Below are 24,889 nucleotides of genomic sequence, written 5' to 3'. Positions count from 1 at the left end.
TCAGGGCTTTGTGATGGCCACTCCAATACCTTGACTTTGTTGTCCTCAAGCCATTTTGCCACAACTTTGGAAGTATGCTTGGGGCCATTGTCCATTTGGAAGACCCTTTTGCGACCAAGCTTTAAATTCCTGACTGATGTCTTGACATGTTTCTTCAATATATCCACATAACTTTCCTACCTCATGATGCCATCTATTTTATGAAGTGCAACAGTCCCTTCTGCAGCAAAGCACCCCCACAACATGATGCTGCCACCACCGTGCTTCACGGTTGGGATGGAGTTCTTCGGCTTGCAAGCGTCCCCCTTTTTCCTCCAAACATAACGATGGTCATTATCTCCAAAAAGTACTATATTTGTCCCCATGTGCAGTTGCAAACCGTAGTCTGGCTTTTTTATGGCGGTTTTGGAGCAGTGGCTTCTTTCTTGCTGAGCGGCCTTTCAGATTATGTCGATTTAGGTCTCCTTTTACTGTGGATATAGATACTTTTGTACCTGTTTCCTCCACCATCTTCACAAGGCTGTTGTTCTGGGATTGATTTGCACTTTTCGCACCAGAGTACGTTCATCTCTAGGAGACAGAACACGTCTCCTTCCTGAGCGGTATGACGGCTGCGGGATCCCATTGTGTTTATACTTGCGTACTATTGTTTGTACAGATGAACGTGTGGTACCTTCAGGCGTTTGGAAATTGCTCCCAAGGATGAACCAGACTTGTGGAGGTCTGCAATTGTTTTTCTCAGGTCTTGGCTGATTTCTTGTGATTTTCTCATGATGTCAAGCAAAGAGGCACTGAGTTTGAAGGTCGGCCTTGAAATGCATCCACAGGTACACCTGCAATTGACTCGAATGATGTCAATTAGCCAATCAGAAGCTTCTAAAGCCATGACACCATTTTCTGGAATTTTCCAGGCTGTTTAAAGGCACAGTCAACTTAGTGTGTGTCAACTTCTGACCCACTGGAATTGTGATAAAATGAATTATAAGTGAAATAATCTGTCTGTAAACAATTGTTGGAAAAATTACTTGTCATGCACAAAGTAGATGTCCTAACCGACTTGCCAAAACTATAGTTTGTTAACAAGACATTTGTGGAGGAGTTGAAAAACAAGTTTTAATGACTCCAACCTAAGTGTATGAAAACTTCCGACTTCAACTGTATGTCAGAGAGACGAGAGAGCCATGAGAAAACCAATTTTCATCAGTCATGGAAATAGTGTTCCCTATTAAAAAGAAGATGGAGAACAAACTGTAAAGGAAAAATACTGGAATTTTGATGCAGGTACAGAAAGCGAGTGCAAAAATAATATTGCAATATTGCCAAAAGCGATACGATATATCGTCAAAAATAATATTCCGACATGTAACTGTGTCGATTTCTTCCCCCATCTCTTTAAAACTCTGCAGTAATCCAAATGGGAAGCATTCTAAATTACACCCTATTCCCTATGTAGTGCACTACATTTGACTAGAGTCCTATGGGAGCCCTATGAGCTCTGGTCAAAAGTAGTGCACTACATAAGGAATCGTGTCATTTGGGATGCAACTAAGCAATTGCAGCAAACGTTGTGAAAGCAAACGATTTCATGCCTCCACGCCCATCTTTCCTCATACTAACATGTCTGTGTCCATTCCAGCCCTTCGTCGTCTTCTAATTGAATACTTGCCATGAAGTTGATTTCTCTGAGGTCTTGAAGGGTTGAAGAGTGTCATTATGGCCTGCTCAACCTTTCCATGTTAATGTTTCCATGTATGACGGCTGAGCAGATGCAGTGCTGATGTGGGAAGGAGGATATTTCAGTGATCCAAGGATCTGGAGACTGGAGAATTCTCCCTTTTGCATCTTTAATGTTCCAAGGTTTTGTCATTCTTCTCCAAGAGTCCCTCATTCTTCTCCAATATTCCCCCTCCCACTATTTCAAGATTCCCCTCATTCTTCTCCAAAATTCCCCCTTCCTCTTTCAAAATTCCTTAATCCCCATCTCATCATTTTATTGCCATAACAGCTCAATGATGCAGACTGGTTGGAATTCAAAAATATGATCACTGTCTGTTTTTAGACTTCTTTGTTGACCTCAGTTTCAGGCCAAAAAATACCTATTGGTTCAGTGAAAAAAATACTGGAGTGAGAAAAAAATATCTTCAGGAAGCCCAGAAATGTCTCAAATTGAGTGTAACAAAGACAGCTGCGTACCTTTATTGAAAGGAACCTCTCCTTCTCTGCTTTCCAATGTGCCTCGGTTAGGGGTTACGTACGAAGCTGTGTGCTGTTACGTAAGTGATTCTCTCTGACTGCAGTGGACAGCTTCCCTGTCTCAACCTGTGAGTAATTTTCCACTTTGAGAGAGAGGGAGAGAGAGAAAAAAAGAGGGAGAGACGTGTCTTGGCCAACATCAACAGCTAATATGGAATGTTCAGTGTCTTAAATGGCCAGATTCCTTTAGCTCTGGCGAGCTATGCTAGCTAGGCATCTTTCAGGCCCTAGAGGACAGGAAGTACCGTTTTGAAACTTGGATGTAATCCAGCTAGTGCTGAGTAATTTTTCCTTTTTGAGGTTGGTTCGGTTTTGGTTAGATTTAAAAAAAAAACAAATCACTGTTTTTGGTTTCCATAATTAATAAATTTAAAAAATGAAATGCACTATGCATTATGTGCTGTAACAACACAGAATAAAACAATGAATAACTGTACCATGATGGTAGTGACTGTTCATTACTGATTATCACTTATTAACCAACATTTATTCACATTACTTTACTAAAATATTTCAGTTGTTGACTGCTGAATACCAACTATCAATCACTTAGATCATGTATTTACATAAATACATACAGTGCATTCTGAAAGTATTCAGACCCCTCGACTTTTTCCACATTTTGTTACGTAACAGCCTTATTCCAAAATGTATTAAATTGTTTTTTCCCCTCATCAATCTACACACAATACCCCATAATGACAAAGCAAAAACAGGTTTTTGGTACCCTTCCCCAGATCTGTGCCTTCGACACAATCCTGTCTCGGAGCTCTACGGACAATTCCTTCGACCTCATGGCTTGGTTTTTGCTCTGACATCCACTGTCAACTGTGGGACCTTATATAGACAGGTGTGTGCCTTTCAAAATCATGTCCAATCAATTGAATTTACCACAGGTGGACTCAAAGTTGTAGAAACTTCTCAAGGATGATCAATGGAAACAGGATGCACCTGAGCTCAATTTTGAGTCTCATAGCAAAGGATCTGAATAGTAATGTAAATGAGGTATTTCAATTTTTTTATATATATATATATATATATATATGTACATTTCTAAAAAACTTTTTTCACTTTGTAATTATGGGGTATTGTGTGTAGATTGATGAGGGGAACAAAAGATTGAATACATTTTAGAATAAGGCTTTAACGTAACAAAATGTGGAAAAAGTCAGGGCGTCTGAATACTTTCCAAATGCACTGTATATAGATCATGTATTTACCTCGCGCAGCAACTGCCCTCTCTAGCTCTGGAGAAACTGCGCATTGAGTTCACAGAAGAAAAAAACGAACAAAATGTAATTCAGATAATTGAACCAACGTTGGTCAATTAGTTGTTTAAAAAACTAAACCGAGTTCCGCACTAAATCCAGTAGAAACAGTCCAGCTGATTTCCATGTGGTGGCACAGTTTCCTGTCACTTGTTGACGTGTTACCTTCTAGTTTGTTTGCAGCTGACTTAATGCACCGATAAGAACGCTTTTAATCCACACAGTATTTGTTCTATATGTTGGAATTACGTCAACTAATCCAAGATGAGACCCTTTGACTCACTCAATCCAGGGAAAGAAACGCCTTCAGATCGTATCACTTACACACACACACACACACACACACACACACACACACAACCAGAAAATCCCTCCCAAACCCCCTCCTCAAATCCCTCTCAAGCCGCCTCCTCAGTCTCTAATACCCTTTCTCTAATTTCTCTTCCAGCCAATGACTATGGTCTGTTCCTGTCTGACGAGGACCCCAAGAAAGGCATCTGGCTGGAGGCAGGCAAGGCCCTGGACTACTACATGCTGAGGAATGGGGTGAGTGAGTCAGTTGGTCTCCCTGTTCAAGTGCTTTTTAGATCTGTGCTCATGAAGTTGAGATGGTCAGGAAAGAGCTATAGGGATCTTTTGAGAAATATCGGCAGTATCTTCCACAACATCTTACGGAGACGTAGCCAACAACTGTTGTCAGCGATAAAAATCGTCTTTCTTTTCTGTTACCTATTTGTTGTAGACTCGGTGGTAAAAGCTGCACCAGTGACGACTGGGTTTGAAAGCCTTAAACCTAAACTTGTCCGAACGTACCGTATTAGACACTACAATGCATATCAATCACAAAAATTCTCCCAATTTTTTTTGTAAGATAAGTTGGGACATACTGTCTGTCAGTCTGAACATTGGTACGATGATATTAATGATAATATCCACATGGTTGTTCTCAGTTGGTAGAGCATGGCACTTGCAACACCATAATAGTGGGTTCGATTCCCAAAACCAGCCAAGCGTGAACAATTCATACATGTATGACTGTAGGTTGCTTTGGATAGAACCGTCTGCTAAATGTAATATTATAATGTTTTATTATGATGCTAACAGTTCTACGAGGGATGTAGCTAGCTAGCTATCTGAAGTATTGTCTAATGATTGTGAATGTGGTTTATAATTAACACATGACGTCTAATAAATATGAATGTGCCCTCTGAGCGAAACACTTAAAAAAATATGTATTTTAAACAATATTGTTCTCACTGGGTGGTTTTATCAGGACACTCTGGAGTACAAGAAGAAGCAGAGGCCCTTGAAGATCCGCATGCTGGACGGGACGGTGAAAACCGTCATGGTGGACGACTCCAAGATCGTCAGCGACATGCTTATGACCATCTGTGCCAGGATAGGTCAGTTTAATGAATTAGAGATGGGCACGTTCATTATAAGTCATGGCACAAAATGTAACGTAAGTTAGTTGGCTAGCGGTAATTGGTGAATTGAGCTGAAAAGTCAGTTGACGTAAGCATGCATTAACAGTTCATAACTTATCTGTTATGTCATTATAATGGTAATGTCATCGAGGCGTTATGAGTAAAGGGTCAACTCATAGAAGTCTAATGTTACTGCTTGATGATTTGACACTTTTTCAACTAGTCAGATTTCCAGCTAAAACAAAGGCTCTTTCCTTGATTCCTCACATCCTCTCTCCTTGATTCCTCACATCCTCTCTCCTTGCCACCTCCTCAAAACAAATTGGAGGATAATTTTATTTTATATTTAATCCTTATTTTACGGGGTAAATTGACTGAACACATTCTCATTTACAGCAACGACCTGGAGAATAGTTACCGGGGGGGAGGTGAATGAGTCAATTGGAAGCTGGGGATGATTTGGTGTCCATGATGGTATGAGGGCCAGATTAGACATTTAGCCAGGACACCGGGGTTAACACCACTACTCTTACGATAAGTGCCATGGGATCTTTAGTACCCACAGAGAGTCAGGACATCCCTTTTTTAACGTCCCATTCGATAGACTATACCTTAAACAGGGCAATGTCCCCAATCACTGAAGATCCAAGGCCCCTCTCTTCTGACTTTCTCCTCCAATGAATGTATAGGAAAGACAATATGAGCCAAAAAGTACATTTTTCTTTCAACACTCTTTTGGCAGGTATCACAAACTATGACGAGTACTCGTTGGTGCACGACGTGGTTGAGGAGAAGAAGGAGGAGATGACGGGGACTCTGACAAGACGGGACAAGACTCTGATGAGAGACGACAAGAAGATGGAGAAACTTAAGCAGAAACTCCACACAGACGACGAGTGTAAGACACAGACACAATGACACAGACACAATGACACAGACACAAAGACACAGACACAGACACAAAGACACAGACACAAAGACACAGACACAAAGACACAGACACAAAGACACAGACACACAGACACAAAGACACAGACGACGAGTGTAAGACACAGACACAATGACACAGACGCACGTACAGATACAGACTCACGTACAGATACAGACTCACGTACAGATACAGACTCACGTACAGATACAGACTCACGTACAGACTCACGTACAGATACAGACTCACGTACAGATACAGACTCACGTACAGATACAGACTCACGTACAGATACAGACTCACGTACAGACTCACGTACAGACTCACGTACAGATACAGACTCACGTACAGACTCACGTACAGACTCACGTACAGATACAGACTCACGTACAGATACAGACTCACGTACAGATACAGACTCACGTACAGATACAGACTCACGTACAGACTCAAGTACAGATACAGACTCACGTACAGATACAGACTCACGTACAGATACAGACTCACGTACAGATACAGACTCACGTACAGACTCACGTACAGATACAGACTCACGTACAGATACAGACTCACGTACAGATACAGACTCACGTACAGACTCAAGTACAGACTCACGTACAGATACAGACTCACGTACAGATACAGACTCACGTACAGACTCACGTACAGATACAGACTCACGTACAGACTCACGTACAGACTCACGTACAGACTCACGTACAGACGCACGTACAGATACAGACGCACGTACAGATACAGACGCACGTACAGATAGACGCACGTACAGATACAGACGCACGTACAGATACAGACTCACGTACAGACTCACGTACAGATACAGACTCACGTACAGATACAGACTCACGTACAGATACAGACTCACGTACAGATACAGACTCACGTACAGATACAGACTCACGTACAGACTCACGTACAGATACAGACTCACGTACAGATACAGACTCACGTACAGATACAGACTCACGTACAGACTCAAGTACAGACTCACGTACAGATACAGACTCACGTACAGATACAGACTCACGTACAGACTCACGTACAGACTCACGTACAGACTCACGTACAGACTCACGTACAGATACAGACTCACGTACAGATACAGACGCACGTACAGATACAGACGCACGTACAGATACAGACGCACGTACAGATAGACGCACGTACAGATACAGACGCACGTACAGATACAGACTCACGTACAGACTCACGTACAGATACAGACTCACGTACAGATACAGACTCACGTACAGATACAGACTCACGTACAGATACAGACGCACGTACAGATACAGACGCACGTACAGATACAGACGCACGTACAGATACAGACGCACGTACAGATACAGACGCACGTACAGATACAGACGCACGTACAGATACAGACGCACGTACAGATACAGACTCACGTACAGATACAGACGCACGTACAGATACAGACTCACGTACAGATACAGACGCACGTACAGATACAGACGCACGTACAGATACAGACGCACGTACAGACTCACGTACAGATACAGACGCACGTACAGATACAGACGCACGTACAGATACAGACTCACGTACAGACGCACGTACAGATACAGACTCACGTACAGACTCACGTACAGACACAGACTCACGTACAGACACAGACTCACGTACAGATACAGACTCACGTACAGATACAGACTCACGTACAGATACAGACTCACGTACAGACTCACGTACAGATACAGACTCACGTACAGATACAGACTCACGTACAGATACAGATGCACGTACAGATACAGACGCACGTACAGATACAGACGCACGTACAGATACAGACGCACGTACAGATACAGACGCACGTACAGATACAGACGCACGTACAGATACAGACGCACGTACAGATACAGACTCACGTACAGATACAGACTCACGTACAGATACAGACTCACGTACAGATACAGACTCACGTACAGACTCACGTACAGACTCACGTACAGATACAGACTCACGTACAGATACAGACTCACGTACAGATACAGACTCACGTACAGACTCACGTACAGACTCACGTACAGATACAGACTCACGTACAGACTCACGTACAGACTCACGTACAGATACAGACTCACGTACAGATACAGACTCACGTACAGATACAGACTCACGTACAGATACAGACTCACGTACAGACTCACGTACAGATACAGACTCACGTACAGATACAGACTCACGTACAGATACAGACTCACGTACAGATACAGACTCACGTACAGATACAGACTCACGTACAGACTCACGTACAGATACAGACTCACGTACAGATACAGACTCACGTACAGATACAGACTCACGTACAGATACAGACTCACGTACAGATACAGACTCACGTACAGACTCAAGTACAGACTCACGTACAGATACAGACTCACGTACAGATACAGACTCACGTACAGACTCACGTACAGACTCACGTACAGATACAGACTCACGTACAGACTCACGTACAGACTCACGTACAGACTCACGTACAGATACAGACGCACGTACAGATACAGACGCACGTACAGATACAGACGCACGTACAGATAGACGCACGTACAGATACAGACGCACGTACAGATACAGACTCACGTACAGACTCACGTACAGATACAGACTCACGTACAGATACAGACTCACGTACAGATACAGACTCACGTACAGATACAGACTCACGTACAGATACAGACTCACGTACAGACTCACGTACAGATACAGACTCACGTACAGATACAGACTCACGTACAGATACAGACTCACGTACAGACTCACGTACAGACTCACGTACAGATACAGACTCACGTACAGACTCACGTACAGACTCACGTACAGACTCACGTACAGACTCACGTACAGATACAGACTCACGTACAGATACAGACGCACGTACAGATACAGACGCACGTACAGATACAGACGCACGTACAGATACAGACGCACGTACAGATAGACGCACGTACAGATACAGACGCACGTACAGATACAGACTCACGTACAGACTCACGTACAGATACAGACTCACGTACAGATACAGACTCACGTACAGATACAGACTCACGTACAGATACAGACTCACGTACAGATACAGACGCACGTACAGATACAGACGCACGTACAGATACAGACGCACGTACAGATACAGACGTACGTACAGATACAGACGCACGTACAGATACAGACTCACGTACAGATACAGACGCACGTACAGATACAGACGCACGTACAGATACAGACGCACGTACAGATACAGACGCACGTACAGATACAGACGCACGTACAGACTCACGTACAGATACAGACGCACGTACAGATACAGACGCACGTACAGATACAGACTCACGTACAGACGCACGTACAGATACAGACTCACGTACAGACTCACGTACAGACACAGACTCACGTACAGACACAGACTCACGTACAGATACAGACTCACGTACAGATACAGACTCACGTACAGATACAGACTCACGTACAGATACAGACTCACGTACAGACTCACGTACAGATACAGACTCACGTACAGATACAGACTCACGTACAGATACAGATGCACGTACAGATACAGACGCACGTACAGATACAGACGCACGTACAGATACAGACGCACGTACAGATACAGACGCACGTACAGATACAGATGCACGTACAGATACAGACTCACGTACAGATACAGACTCACGTACAGATACAGACTCACGTACAGATACAGACTCACGTACAGATACAGACTCACGTACAGATACAGACTCAGATACAGACTCAGATACAGACTCAGATACAGACTCACGTACAGACTCACGTACAGACTCAGATACAGACTCACGTACAGACTCACGTACAGACTCACGTACAGATACAGACTCACGTACAGACTCACGTACAGACTCACGTACAGATACAGACTCACGTACAGATACAGACTCACGTACAGATACAGACTCACGTACAGACTCATGTACAGATACAGACTCAGGTACAGATACAGACTCACGTACAGATACAGACTCACGTACAGATACAGACGCACGTACAGATACAGACGCACGTACAGATACAGACTCACGTACAGATACAGACTCACGTATAGACTCACGTACAGATACAGACTCACGTACAGATACAGACTCACGTACAGATACAGACTCACGTACAGATACAGACTCACGTACAGATACAGACGCACGTACAGATACAGACTCACGTACAGATACAGACTCACGTACAGATACAGACGCACGTACAGATACAGACGCACGTACAGATACAGACTCACGTACAGATACAGACTCACGTACAGATACAGACTCACGTACAGATACAGACTCACGTACAGATACAGACTCACGTACAGATACAGACTCACGTACAGATACAGACTCACGTACAGATACAGACTCACGTACAGATACAGACGCACGTACAGATACAGACGCACGTACAGATACAGACGCACGTACAGATACAGACTCACGTACAGATACAGACTCACGTACAGATACAGACTCATGTACAGATACAGACGCACGTACAGATACAGACGCACGTACAGATACAGACTCACGTACAGATACAGATGCACGTACAGACTCACGTACAGATACAGATGCACGTACAGATACAGACTCACGTACAGATACAGACGCACGTACAGATACAGACGCACGTACAGATACAGACGCACGTACAGATACAGACGCACGTACAGATACAGACGCACGTACAGACTCACGTACAGATACAGACGCACGTACAGATACAGACGCACGTACAGATACAGACGCACGTACAGATAGACGCACGTACAGATACAGACTCACGTACAGACTCACGTACAGACACAGACTCACGTACAAATACAGACTCACGTACAGATACAGACTCACGTACAGATACAGACTCACGTACAGATACAGACTCACGTACAGATACAGACTCACGTACAGACTCACGTACAGATACAGACTCACGTACAGATACAGACTCACGTACAGATACAGACTCACGTACAGATACAGACTCACGTACAGATACAGACGCACGTACAGATACAGACGCACGTACAGATACAGACGCACGTACAGATACAGACGCACGTACAGATACAGACTCACGTACAGATACAGACTCACGTACAGATACAGACGCACGTACAGATACAGACGCACGTACAGATACAGACGCACGTACAGATACAGACGCACGTACAGATACAGACGCACGTACAGATACAGACTCACGTACAGATACAGACTCACGTACAGATACAGACTCACGTACAGACTCACGTACAGACTCACGTACAGATACAGACTCACGTACAGATACAGACTCACGTACAGATACAGACTCACGTACAGACTCACGTACAGACTCACGTACAGATACAGACTCACGTACAGACTCACGTACAGACTCACGTACAGATACAGACTCACGTACAGATACAGACTCACGTACAGATACAGACTCACGTACAGATACAGACTCACGTACAGACTCACGTACAGATACAGACTCACGTACAGATACAGACTCACGTACAGATACAGACTCACGTACAGATACAGACTCACGTACAGATACAGACTCACGTACAGACTCACGTACAGACTCACGTACAGATACAGACTCACGTACAGACTCACGTACAGACTCACGTACAGACTCACGTACAGATACAGACTCACGTACAGATACAGACTCACGTACAGATACAGACTCACGTACAGATACAGACTCACGTACAGATACAGACTCACGTACAGACTCACGTACAGATACAGACTCACGTACAGATACAGACTCACGTACAGATACAGACTCACGTACAGATACAGACTCACGTACAGATACAGACTCACGTACAGACTCACGTACAGATACAGACTCACGTACAGATACAGACTCACGTACAGATACAGACTCACGTACAGATACAGACTCACGTACAGACTCAAGTACAGACTCACGTACAGATACAGACTCACGTACAGATACAGACTCACGTACAGACTCACGTACAGACTCACGTACAGATACAGACTCACGTACAGACTCACGTACAGACTCACGTACAGACTCACGTACAGATACAGACGCACGTACAGATACAGACGCACGTACAGATACAGACTCACGTACAGACTCACGTACAGATACAGACTCACGTACAGATACAGACTCACGTACAGACTCACGTACAGATACAGACTCACGTACAGATACAGACTCACGTACAGATACAGACGCACGTACAGATACAGACTCACGTACAGACTCACGTACAGATACAGACTCACGTACAGATACAGACTCACGTACAGATACAGACTCACGTACAGATACAGACTCACGTACAGATACAGACTCACGTACAGACTCACGTACAGATACAGACTCACGTACAGATACAGACTCACGTACAGATACAGACTCACGTACAGACTCAAGTACAGACTCACGTACAGATACAGACTCACGTACAGATACAGACTCACGTACAGACTCACGTACAGACTCACGTACAGATACAGACTCACGTACAGACTCACGTACAGACTCACGTACAGACTCACGTACAGACTCACGTACAGATACAGACTCACGTACAGATACAGACGCACGTACAGATACAGACGCACGTACAGATACAGACGCACGTACAGATACAGACGCACGTACAGATAGACGCACGTACAGATACAGACGCACGTACAGATACAGACTCACGTACAGACTCACGTACAGATACAGACTCACGTACAGATACAGACTCACGTACAGATACAGACTCACGTACAGATACAGACGCACGTACAGATACAGACGCACGTACAGATACAGACGCACGTACAGATACAGACGCACGTACAGATACAGACGCACGTACAGATACAGACGCACGTACAGATACAGACGCACGTACAGATACAGACGCACGTACAGATACAGACGCACGTACAGATACAGACGCACGTACAGACTCACGTACAGATACAGACGCACGTACAGATACAGACGCACGTACAGATACAGACTCACGTACAGACGCACGTACAGATACAGACTCACGTACAGACTCACGTACAGACACAGACTCACGTACAGACACAGACTCACGTACAGATACAGACTCACGTACAGATACAGACTCACGTACAGATACAGACTCACGTACAGACTCACGTACAGATACAGACTCACGTACAGATACAGACTCACGTACAGATACAGATGCACGTACAGATACAGACGCACGTACAGATACAGACGCACGTACAGATACAGACGCACGTACAGATACAGACGCACGTACAGATACAGATGCACGTACAGATACAGACGCACGTACAGATACAGACTCACGTACAGATACAGACTCACGTACAGATACAGACTCACGTACAGATACAGACTCACGTACAGATACAGACTCACGTACAGATACAGACTCAGATACAGACTCAGATACAGACTCAGATACAGACTCACGTACAGACTCAGATACAGACTCACGTACAGACTCACGTACAGACTCACGTACAGATACAGACTCACGTACAGACTCACGTACAGACTCACGTACAGATACAGACTCACGTACAGATACAGACTCACGTACAGATACAGACTCACGTACAGACTCATGTACAGATACAGACTCAGGTACAGATACAGACTCACGTACAGATACAGACTCACGTACAGATACAGACGCACGTACAGATACAGACGCACGTACAGATACAGACTCACGTACAGATACAGACTCACGTATAGACTCACGTACAGATACAGACTCACGTACAGATACAGACTCACGTACAGATACAGACTCACGTACAGATACAGACTCACGTACAGATACAGACGCACGTACAGATACAGACTCACGTACAGATACAGACTCACGTACAGATACAGACGCACGTACAGATACAGACGCACGTACAGATACAGACTCACGTACAGATACAGACTCACGTACAGATACAGACTCACGTACAGATACAGACTCACGTACAGATACAGACTCACGTACAGATACAGACTCACGTACAGATACAGACTCACGTACAGATACAGACGCACGTACAGATACAGACGCACGTACAGATACAGACGCACGTACAGATACAGACGCACGTACAGATACAGACTCACGTACAGATACAGACTCACGTACAGATACAGACTCACGTACAGATACAGACGCACGTACAGATACAGACGCACGTACAGATACAGACTCACGTACAGATACAGATGCACGTACAGACTCACGTACAGATACAGATGCACGTACAGATACAGACTCACGTACAGATACAGACGCACGTACAGATACAGACGCACGTACAGATACAGACGCACGTACAGATACAGACGCACGTACAGATACAGACGCACGTACAGACTCACGTACAGATACAGACGCACGTACAGATACAGACGCACGTACAGATACAGACGCACGTACAGATACAGACGCACGTACAGATACAGACTCACGTACAGACTCACGTACAGACACAGACTCACGTACAGATACAGACTCACGTACAGATACAGACTCACGTACAGATACAGACTCACGTACAGATACAGACTCACGTACAGATACAGACTCACGTACAGACTCACGTACAGACTCACGTACAGATACAGACTCACGTACAGATACAGACTCACGTACAGATACAGACTCACGTACAGATACAGACTCACGTACAGATACAGACGCACGTACAGATACAGACGCACGTACAGATACAGACGCACGTACAGATACAGACGCACGTACAGATACAGACGCACGTACAGATACAGACGCACGTACAGATACAGACGCACGTACAGATACAGACGCACGTACAGATACAGACGCACGTACAGATACAGACGCACGTACAGATACAGACGCACGTACAGATACAGACGCACGTACAGATACAGACTCACGTACAGATACAGACTCACGTACAGATACAGACTCACGTACAGATACAGACTCACGTACAGATACAGACTCACGTACAGATACAGACTCAGGTACAGACTCAGGTACAGACTCAGGTACAGACTCAGGTACAGGTACAGACTCAGGTACAGACTCAGGTACAGACTCAGGTACAGACACAGACTCACGTACAGATACAGACTCACGTACAGATACAGACTCACGTACAGATACAGACTCACGTACAGATACAGACTCACGTACAGATACAGACTCACGTACAGACTCACGTACAGATACAGACTCACGTACAGATACAGACTCACGTACAGATACAGACGCACGTACAGATACAGACGCACGTACAGATACAGACGCACGTACAGATACAGACGCACGTACAGATACAGACGCACGTACAGATACAGACGCACGTACAGATACAGACGCACGTACAGATACAGACGCACGTACAGATACAGACGCACGTACAGATACAGACTCACGTACAGATACAGACTCAGGTACAGACTCAGGTACAGACTCAGGTACAGATACAGACTCAGGTACAGACTCAGGTACAGACTCAGGTACAGACTCAGGTACAGACTCAGGTACAGACTCAGGTACAGACTCAGATACAGACTCAGATACAGACTCAGATACAGACTCAGATACAGACTCACGTACAGACTCACGTACAGACTCACGTACAGACTCACGTACAGACTCACGTACAGACTCACGTACAGACTCAGGTACAGACTCACGTACAGACTCAGGTACAGACTCAGGTACAGACTCAGGTACAGACTCACGTACAGATACAGACTCACGTACAGACTCACGTACAGATACAGACTCACGTACAGATACAGACTCACGTACAGATACAGACTCACGTACAGACTCATGTACAGATACAGACTCACGTACAGATACAGACTCACGTACAGATACAGACTCACGTACAGATACAGACTCACGTACAGATACAGACTCACGTACAGATACAGACTCACGTACAGATACAGACTCACGTACAGATAGACGCACGTACAGATACAGACTCACGTACAGATACAGACTCACGTACAGACTCACGTACAGATACAGACGCACGTACAGATACAGACGCACGTACAGATACAGACGCACGTACAGATACAGACGCACGTACAGATACAGACTCACGTACAGATACAGACGCACGTACAGATACAGACGCACGTACAGATACAGACTCACGTACAGATACAGACTCACGTACAGATACAGACTCACGTACAGATACAGACGCACGTACAGATACAGACTCACGTACAGATACAGACTCACGTACAGATACAGACTCACGTACAGATACAGACTCACGTACAGATACAGACGCACGTACAGATACATACGCACGTACAGATACAGACGCACGTACAGATACAGACTCACGTACAGACTCACGTACAGATACAGACTCACGTACAGATACAGACTCACGTACAGATACAGACTCACGTACAGATACAGACTCACGTACAGATACATACGCACGTACAGATACAGACGCACGTACAGATACAGACTCACGTACAGACTCGCGTACAGATACAGACTCACGTACAGATACAGACTCACGTACAGATACAGACTCACGTACAGATACAGACTCACGTACAGATACAGACGCACGTACAGATACAGACGCACGTACAGATACAGACTCACGTACAGACTCACGTACAGATACAGACGCACGTACAGATACAGACGCACGTACAGATACAGACGCACGTACAGACACAGACGCACGTACAGACACAGACTCACGTACAGACACAGACTCACGTACAGACACAGACTCACGTACAGATACAGACTCACGTACAGACTCACGTACAGATACAGACTCACGTACAGATACAGACTCACGTACAGATACAGACTCACGTACAGACTCACGTACAGATACAGACTCACGTACAGATACAGACTCACGTACAGATACAGACTCACGTACAGATACAGACTCACGTACAGATACAGACTCACGTACAGACTCACGTACAGATACAGACTCACGTACAGATACAGACTCACGTACAGATACAGACTCACGTACAGACGCACGTACAGATACAGACGCACGTACAGATACAGACGCACGTACAGATACAGACCCACGTACAGATACAGACTCACGTACAGACTCACGTACAGATACAGACTCACGTACAGATACAGACTCACGTACAGATACAGACTCACGTACAGATACAGACTCACGTACAGATACAGACGCACGTACAGATACAGACGCACTAAGATACAGACGCACGTACAGATACAGACGCACGTACAGATACAGACGCACGTACAGATACAGACGCACGTACAGATACAGACTCACGTACAGATACAGACTCACGTACAGATACAGACGCACGTACAGATACAGACGCACGTACAGATACAGACTCACGTACAGATACAGACTCACGTACAGATACAGACTCACGTACAGATACAGACTCACGTACAGATACAGACTCACGTACAGATACAGACTCACGTACAGATACAGACTCACGTACAGACTCACGTACAGATACAGACTCGCGTACAGATACAGACTCACGTACAGACTCACGTACAGATACAGACTCACGTACAGATACAGACTCACGTACAGATACAGACTCACGTACAGATACAGACTCACGTACAGACGCACGTACAGATACAGACGCACGTACAGATACAGACGCACGTACAGATACAGACCCACGTACAGATACAGACTCACGTACAGACTCACGTACAGATACAGACTCACGTACAGATACAGACTCACGTACAGATACAGACTCACGTACAGATACAGACTCACGTACAGATACAGACGCACGTACAGATACAGACGCACGTACAGATACAGACGCACGTACAGATACAGACGCACGTACAGATACAGACGCACGTACAGATACAGACGCACGTACAGATACAGACGCACGTACAGATACAGACTCACGTACAGATACAGACTCACGTACAGATACAGACGCACGTACAGATACAGACGCACGTACAGATACAGACTCACGTACAGATACAGACTCACGTACAGATACAGACTCACGTACAGATACAGACTCACGTACAGATACAGACTCACGTACAGATACAGACTCACGTACAGGTACAGACTCACGTACAGACTCACGTACAGATACAGACTCGCGTACAGATACAGACTCACGTACAGACTCACGTACAGATACAGACTCACGTACAGATACAGACTCACGTACAGATACAGACTCACGTACAGATACAGACGCACGTCGGCACAGACACGCACGTCGGCACAGACACGCACGTACGCACAGACACGCACGTACGCACAGACACGCACGTACGCACAGACACGCACGTACGCACAGACACGCACGTACGCACAGACACGCACGTACGCACAGACACGCACGTACGCACAGACACGCACGTACGCACAGACACGCACGTACGCACAGACACGCACGCACGCACAGACACGCACGCACGCACGCACAGACGCACGTACGCACAGACGCACGTACGCACAGACGCACGTACACACAGACACACACGCACGCAAAGTGTCCATGACAAGTGTCTCTTGTCATATTCAAGAACAATATGGTGCCAGTTGTCATGTAAAAATCTATTTCACACTGCGAACATTTTGACGTGACACCAGTATCTCTATTGATGTATGTGCTTGTCCTTCATTTTGAATGTCCATTAGGACACCGCTGATTCATTTGTATTTTTGCGGCTTTGATTGACTGGCAAAAAGTTGTCATTTTTTGGTATTGACTGTGTTTTATTGACATGATTTGCATAGATAAACATATATTCCCATTGAGTTGTACTGACTGACATTGAGTTGTATTGATTCCCATTAAGTTGTATTGATTCCCAAGGAGCTATATTGATTCCCAAGGAGTTGTATTGATTCCCATTAAGTTGTATTGATTTCCAAGGAGTTGTATTGATTCCCAAGGAGTTGTATTGATTCCCATTAAATTGTATTGATTCCCAAGGAGTTGTATTGATTCCCATTAAATTGTATTGATTCCCAATGAGTTGTATTGATTGTGATTGTCAGTGAACTGGCTGGACCATGGGCGGACGCTGAGGGAGCAGGGTGTGGAGGAGACCGAGATGCTGCTCCTCAGGAGGAAGTTCTTCTACTCAGACCAGAACGTGGACTCACGAGACCCGGTCCAGCTCAACCTGCTCTACGTCCAGGTACTGACCGATACCCAGGCTGCGTCCAAAATGAAAAGTAGCACTCTTCAAAGGTAGTGCACTGTATAGAAATAATCAGGGTTACCAACTTGTAAGTCGCTCTGGATAAGAGCGTCTGCTAAATGACTTAAATGTAAATGTAATGTAAATGTTAATTTGGACACAACCCCAGAATGACCTCTGTTGGTCAAATCCTGCCTGGAGTTTGGAAAGAAACCCAAGGCAGGAATACGGTTTGGGGTTTCAGTGTTTTGGGAACAAGGTTCTCCTTGTAGGGGTTCATGTAGACCTGTCGCTGTTAATGATTGATCACATTCCAACACCTAACCTGAGATGACCTAACCTGAGATGACCTAACCTGAGATGACCTAACCTGAGATGACCTAACCTGAGATGACCTAACCTGAGATGACCTAACGTGAGATGACCTAACCTGAGATGACCTAACCTGAGATGACCTAACCTGAGATGACCTAACCTGAGATGACCTAACCTGAGATGACCTAACCTGAGATGACCTAACCTGAGATGACCTAACGTGAGATGACCTAACGTGAGATGACCTAACGTGAGATGACCTAACGTGAGATGACCTAACGTGAGATGACCTAACGTGAGATGACCTAACGTGAGATGACCTAACGTGAGATGACCTAACGTGAGATGACCTAACGTGAGATGACCTAACGTGAGATGACCTAACGTGAGATGACCTAACGTGAGATGACCTAACCTGAGATGACCTAACGTGAGATGACCTAACGTGAGATGACCTAACCTGAGATGACCTAACCTGAGATGACCTAACCTGAGATGACCTAACCTGAGATGACCTAACGTGAGATGACCTAACGTGAGATGACCTAACGTGAGATGACCTAACCTGAGATGACCTAACGTGAGATGACCTAACGTGAGATGACCTAACGTGAGATGACCTAACGTGAGATGACCTAACGTGAGATGACCTAACGTGAGATGACCTAACGTGAGATGACCTAACCTGAGATGACCTAACCTGAGATGACCTAACCTGAGATTATTGTATTTACCTCAAACCTTCCACTTCACTCATGCTTTGATGTCAATGGAAGATACAGTATGTGAGAAACGCTTTGCATTATAAGTTCCTATTCATGCCCTTAGTTACTGTACCAACATCCATTTCCATTGGTGTGAGAATGCACAGTGTCAGGAAGAACAGCTGAGAGTCACAGCTGGAGGCCAGCAGGCTCAAGGTGCCTGTTGACGTGTCAGCCATGTTTTATGTCCTGAGGTGGCAGATGTCATAGTGGTGGTAGGATGTCTTCTCCCAAGATCACCTCCCAAAGTTTGAGGAGAAAATGTTGTTCAGTGTGTGATTGTCTCATATAGACACACACAGTGAAGGAGTGAACCTTTTGTCTTTGAGACTTTTTGCGGTCTTCCACTCACAGAAGCTTCATCTTATTCTTTCTTAAGACTTCTAGTCTTTGTGTTCCTGCCAAAGACAGTAGTTCTTGGAGCTCTCCTTCCCCTGTTGAAACACAGCTGGACACGGGGGCCCAGGCCAATGCAAGCACTGTCCATGTGGCCTGCCTGCCTGCCTGCCTGCCTGCCTGCCTGCCTGCCTGCCTGCCTGCCTGCCTGCCTGCCTGCCTGCCTCTACTGGTTTTTGCCAGAGTACATCACAAAATGTTCCCAGTAGTTCATGCTCCTGGTAATATGAAAACAATGAAACTTTTGGACCAACATTAAAGTTAATTTATGGGTACATTTTCTCGTCATTCATTTTGATGCTAGAAAGGCATTAGATTGTCTCAGAAAGATGATATTTGATGATATTTTCCTTGGATGTTTTTCAGGGAAGTATAAGCCTGGTCCCAGATCTGTTTGTGCCCCACCACAGAGTTAAGACCATTGATCGCAGGAGTTCCCTAGACTGGTCACTTGGACCAGCCTAAGGAAATATGCAAAACAGCAGAGTATTCTCTGTTTTTATCTATTTTCCTGATCTGGGATTACTTCTGGCTCTGTTTGGGATCTTCCTTAATGAATGTCTTTGTGGAAAATGTCATTGGGATGTTCCTCTCCCTGTGCAGGCCCGTGATGACATTTTGAACGGCTCCCATCCCGTCTCCTTCGAGAAGGCCTGCGACTTTGCCGGATACCAGTGTCAGATCCAGTTTGGTGACCACAACGAGACCAAGCACAAACCAGGCTTCCTAGAGTGAGCACTGTTTATGGCATAATGCTATGTATATACTTTAACATGAATGACTCAAATATTTTCAATATATAACAAAGATGTATTTGCCTTTTAGCAAAAGCGGTTTACAGCACTGTGTGCATACATAGAGTACATTTTTGATGTAGTATCACTTGAATCCCAACTTGAGTCAGAACTACTGGATTATATTGCCTGCCTTAGTGATTTTGCTGTCTTCTTGAACAAAGTGTGTTTACATTTATTTCTTATTTATTTTCTGTAGTTTGAAAGAGTTCCTCCCTAAAGAGTACATCAAGAACAAAGGGGAGAAAAGAATCTTCCAGGTAAGAACCCCAGCATGTGTGTGTTCGCTTGTGTGTGTGTTCGCTTGTGTGTGTGTGAATGCGTGGGTGAATGCGTGGGTGCATGCGTGGGTGCATGCTTGGGTGCATGCGTGGGTGCATGCGTGGGTGCATGCGTGTGTGTGAGTGTGATGGGGGCGGTCGTTGTAAGGCCAGTCATATTTGGGCTGCTTGCTCTTTGCGGTGGGGACATTATTTTTCTCACAGACTGAAAACACATGACCTGAAAAAATAGTTTCCCAGTCTGGTTTGTAGTAATAGTCATTGTTAGATTCATTGTTGCTATGGCTGTAAATGGTCGTATTGATTTAAACGTGTCCCGACTTGCTCTGTTCTAATTACTTCTACTGTGACACTATAGTATAACTGGCTGAGATGTTCAATAAGTCTTCTTTTTGTTTCCCACACAGGCACACAAAAACTACCAAAACATGACTGAAATTGAGGCCAAAGTCAGCTACGTCAAACTGGCTAGGTCTCTGAAAACCTACGGAGTGTCATTCTTCCTAGTAAAGGTACAATGGCACTGACAAAATAACATTCAACTACTTAAACAACTCCTTAAACAACTCCTTAAACAACTGTGAATATCTTCTTTCTAACCAATCAAAGCTCTAACATTTTCAAAGCTTTTGAAGTTCCACTCACTGCCTTTGAGGGTTGAATGGAATGTGCAATACCTTTTCAAATGTTAAGGTATCATAGTACTGGAGTACTTTTAACCGTGTGTGTTTGTTTGTGTGTGTGTGTTTGTGTGTGTGTGTTTTTGTGTGTGTGTGTGTGTTCCTGCAGGAGAAAATGAAGGGTAAGAACAAGCTGGTCCCTCGTCTGCTGGGAATCACCAAGGAGTGCGTCATGCGGGTAGACGAGAAGACCAAGGAGGTGATCCAGGAGTGGAACCTCACCAACATCAAACGCTGGGCTGCCTCGCCCAAGAGCTTCACCCTGGTGAGTCCCCTGACCTCTGACCTCCTGGTCATCTTTGACCTTCTGGTTGCCTGGTCAGCATTGGAACAGGATGACATTCAGGGTCATGTTCATTAGGAGCCAAACTGAAGAAAAACTGACTGAAACATGGAGGGACTACCTGGACTTATAAGAAATGTTAATTGACCACTTAAAAAAAAAAAATATTATACAACCACTTTAGAAGAATACACACTGCAAAGATGGTGCTGTGTATTTAAAATAAGTTATTATAGAACATAGAAAATATGGTTTTTGCAATTGAAAGAACATTGAAAGGCAGTTCATGCTCATTTGAGCATGTGTGGCTCAGTTGGTAGAGCATGGCGCTTGCAATGTCCAGGGTTGTGGGTTCGATTCCCATGTGGGGGGCGACCAGTGTCAAAAAGTTCCAAAATTGGTATGCACTCACTATAAGTGGCTCTGAATAAGAGTGTCTGTTAAATGACTAAAATGGAGATGTATAGTCATACATACCCATCACCTTATGACTCTAGATCAGCAACATTCAACAGTGTTGCATTCTGGTCATGTGCTGGAGAATGCAGGTCCAAGCTGCACATTGCATGTTTTCATCTAGCGCTGCTTATTTGCCCACAAGTGAACTAAAGGCCCTGAAGGATTTTCACCTGTAAACAAACAGGACTATTTTCAAATATTAACATACCACAAGGCTCCATTTTCTTTGTCAGTTATTTTGTCGGTTATAAACCATTACAGAAAAGGGACTGGCCGTTTTGTCCGTCTTGTTATTATTTTATTTTCTGGGGAGTATTTCCTGGCAGTTCATCGGATAAATAAAATCTAGCTCCATGACGACTTTTTAGTGTTGGAAAGAAAATATCTGCTGCTTATAATGCCAACAAAATGACAGATAATGCATTGTATAACGTCAGTGTTATATTTCAGGGGAGCAATAACTATTCAAACGGCCCTATACTAACCAATCTTTGGAGATTTTTATGTAAGTACCTCGGAGGAGGTATTTGGCAGGCGTTGGTGATTTACAGTGTGCATATAGTATATACAATTAAGTTGTCATTTTGTCTCTTACAGTGGTTTAACGGCTGTGTTCCCTCTACGCATCTCTATGGGATTAGTTGTAAAGGAATTGGTCACATATAATAGGACCACTGCCATTTCAAACAAAAACATAGAGATGCATTGAGGGAGCACCCTGTTACAGTAGATATAATAATTGTATTCCAGGACTTTGGCGATTATCAAGACGGTTACTACTCTGTCCAGACGACTGAGGGAGAGCAGATTGCCCAACTGATCGCTGGTTACATTGACATCATTCTGAAAAAGGTACTGCGGTGTCATTGATGTTTCACAATATAGATGCATTGGAGTATGGTGAAGTTGCCCTTAGACACTGATCTTGGGTCAGTTTCCCCATTTAATGTTTACGGTTAGGATTGAGGGATGGGAAGCTGATCCTTGATCTATACCTAGGGGAAACTTCACCGCGGAGCAGATGCATTGCTTAACACTAACACAAAATCCTGGTTGCAGGCAGAGATTGTAATCAGCCAAGATAATGAATCAAGAGTTCTGTATGACCAGGTCACCATGGAAATCATATTGACAAAAACCTCAGGGTACACTGGAGTTGCCTCTTCAATGTGTCTGTGCACTGCAGTACAGTATGCATAGAGTACTGCCATTTTAGAGTTTAGAGATTCCACACCATATCACATTACCCAATAATGGTGAGATTACAATTGTTTACAGACAATAGAGTAAAACGATCTTATTATATGGGTTCTGATGAGGCACGACAGTTGAACTAAGCTCATGAGACATCTAGAAGTTCTATACGTCAAGAATCAATGGTCATATATCATTACTTTAAAAGTCCCAAAAAATGGATGTACAAATCCCAGATTGCCCCTTTTTTTAATTCAATGAGTAGAGCTATATCAATCACCCAATAACCTGTCTTGTCTCCTTCTAACAGAAAAAGAGCAAAGACCACTTTGGCTTAGAGGGAGATGAGGAGTCCACCATGTTGGAGGATTCTGTGTCACCCAAAAAGTGAGTCCAGTGCAGCGGTTTCCTGCCGTGTGTGCCAGTAATATGTCACAGCATGTTGGTGACGGCTCACTTCGTGTGTGTGTTTTGACCTCAGTAGATCCTATACTGTACTAACTTTCCCTCAGTCTTTAACCATAACTCCCCTACAGATTTTCATCATCATTGTGCATGT

The 24,889-nt window shown here is 44.5% G+C and overlaps 1 protein-coding gene across 1 annotated transcript in view; it reads left to right on the top strand.

Annotated features, from left to right (window-relative positions):
- Positions 1 to 24,889, top strand: part of LOC120026163 (talin-1-like) — a 156,274-nt gene that overhangs the window by 52,971 nt on the left and 78,414 nt on the right. Inside the window, exons 4-13 of the mRNA XM_038970989.1 lie at positions 3,970 to 4,067; positions 4,795 to 4,924; positions 5,691 to 5,846; positions 19,019 to 19,161; positions 21,243 to 21,370; positions 21,633 to 21,693; positions 22,122 to 22,226; positions 22,504 to 22,659; positions 23,887 to 23,988; positions 24,641 to 24,717. Coding sequence (XP_038826917.1) covers positions 3,970 to 4,067; positions 4,795 to 4,924; positions 5,691 to 5,846; positions 19,019 to 19,161; positions 21,243 to 21,370; positions 21,633 to 21,693; positions 22,122 to 22,226; positions 22,504 to 22,659; positions 23,887 to 23,988; positions 24,641 to 24,717 — 1,156 coding nt within the window. The remainder of the gene's footprint in view (positions 1 to 3,969; positions 4,068 to 4,794; positions 4,925 to 5,690; positions 5,847 to 19,018; positions 19,162 to 21,242; positions 21,371 to 21,632; positions 21,694 to 22,121; positions 22,227 to 22,503; positions 22,660 to 23,886; positions 23,989 to 24,640; positions 24,718 to 24,889) is intronic.

The sequence above is a fragment of the Salvelinus namaycush genome, chromosome 31 (assembly GCF_016432855.1).
Source record: "Salvelinus namaycush isolate Seneca chromosome 31, SaNama_1.0, whole genome shotgun sequence".
Classification (NCBI taxonomy): domain Eukaryota; kingdom Metazoa; phylum Chordata; class Actinopteri; order Salmoniformes; family Salmonidae; genus Salvelinus; species Salvelinus namaycush.
The sequence above is the reverse complement of the archived record's forward strand: the minus strand, read 5'-3'. Positions and strand labels throughout refer to the sequence as shown.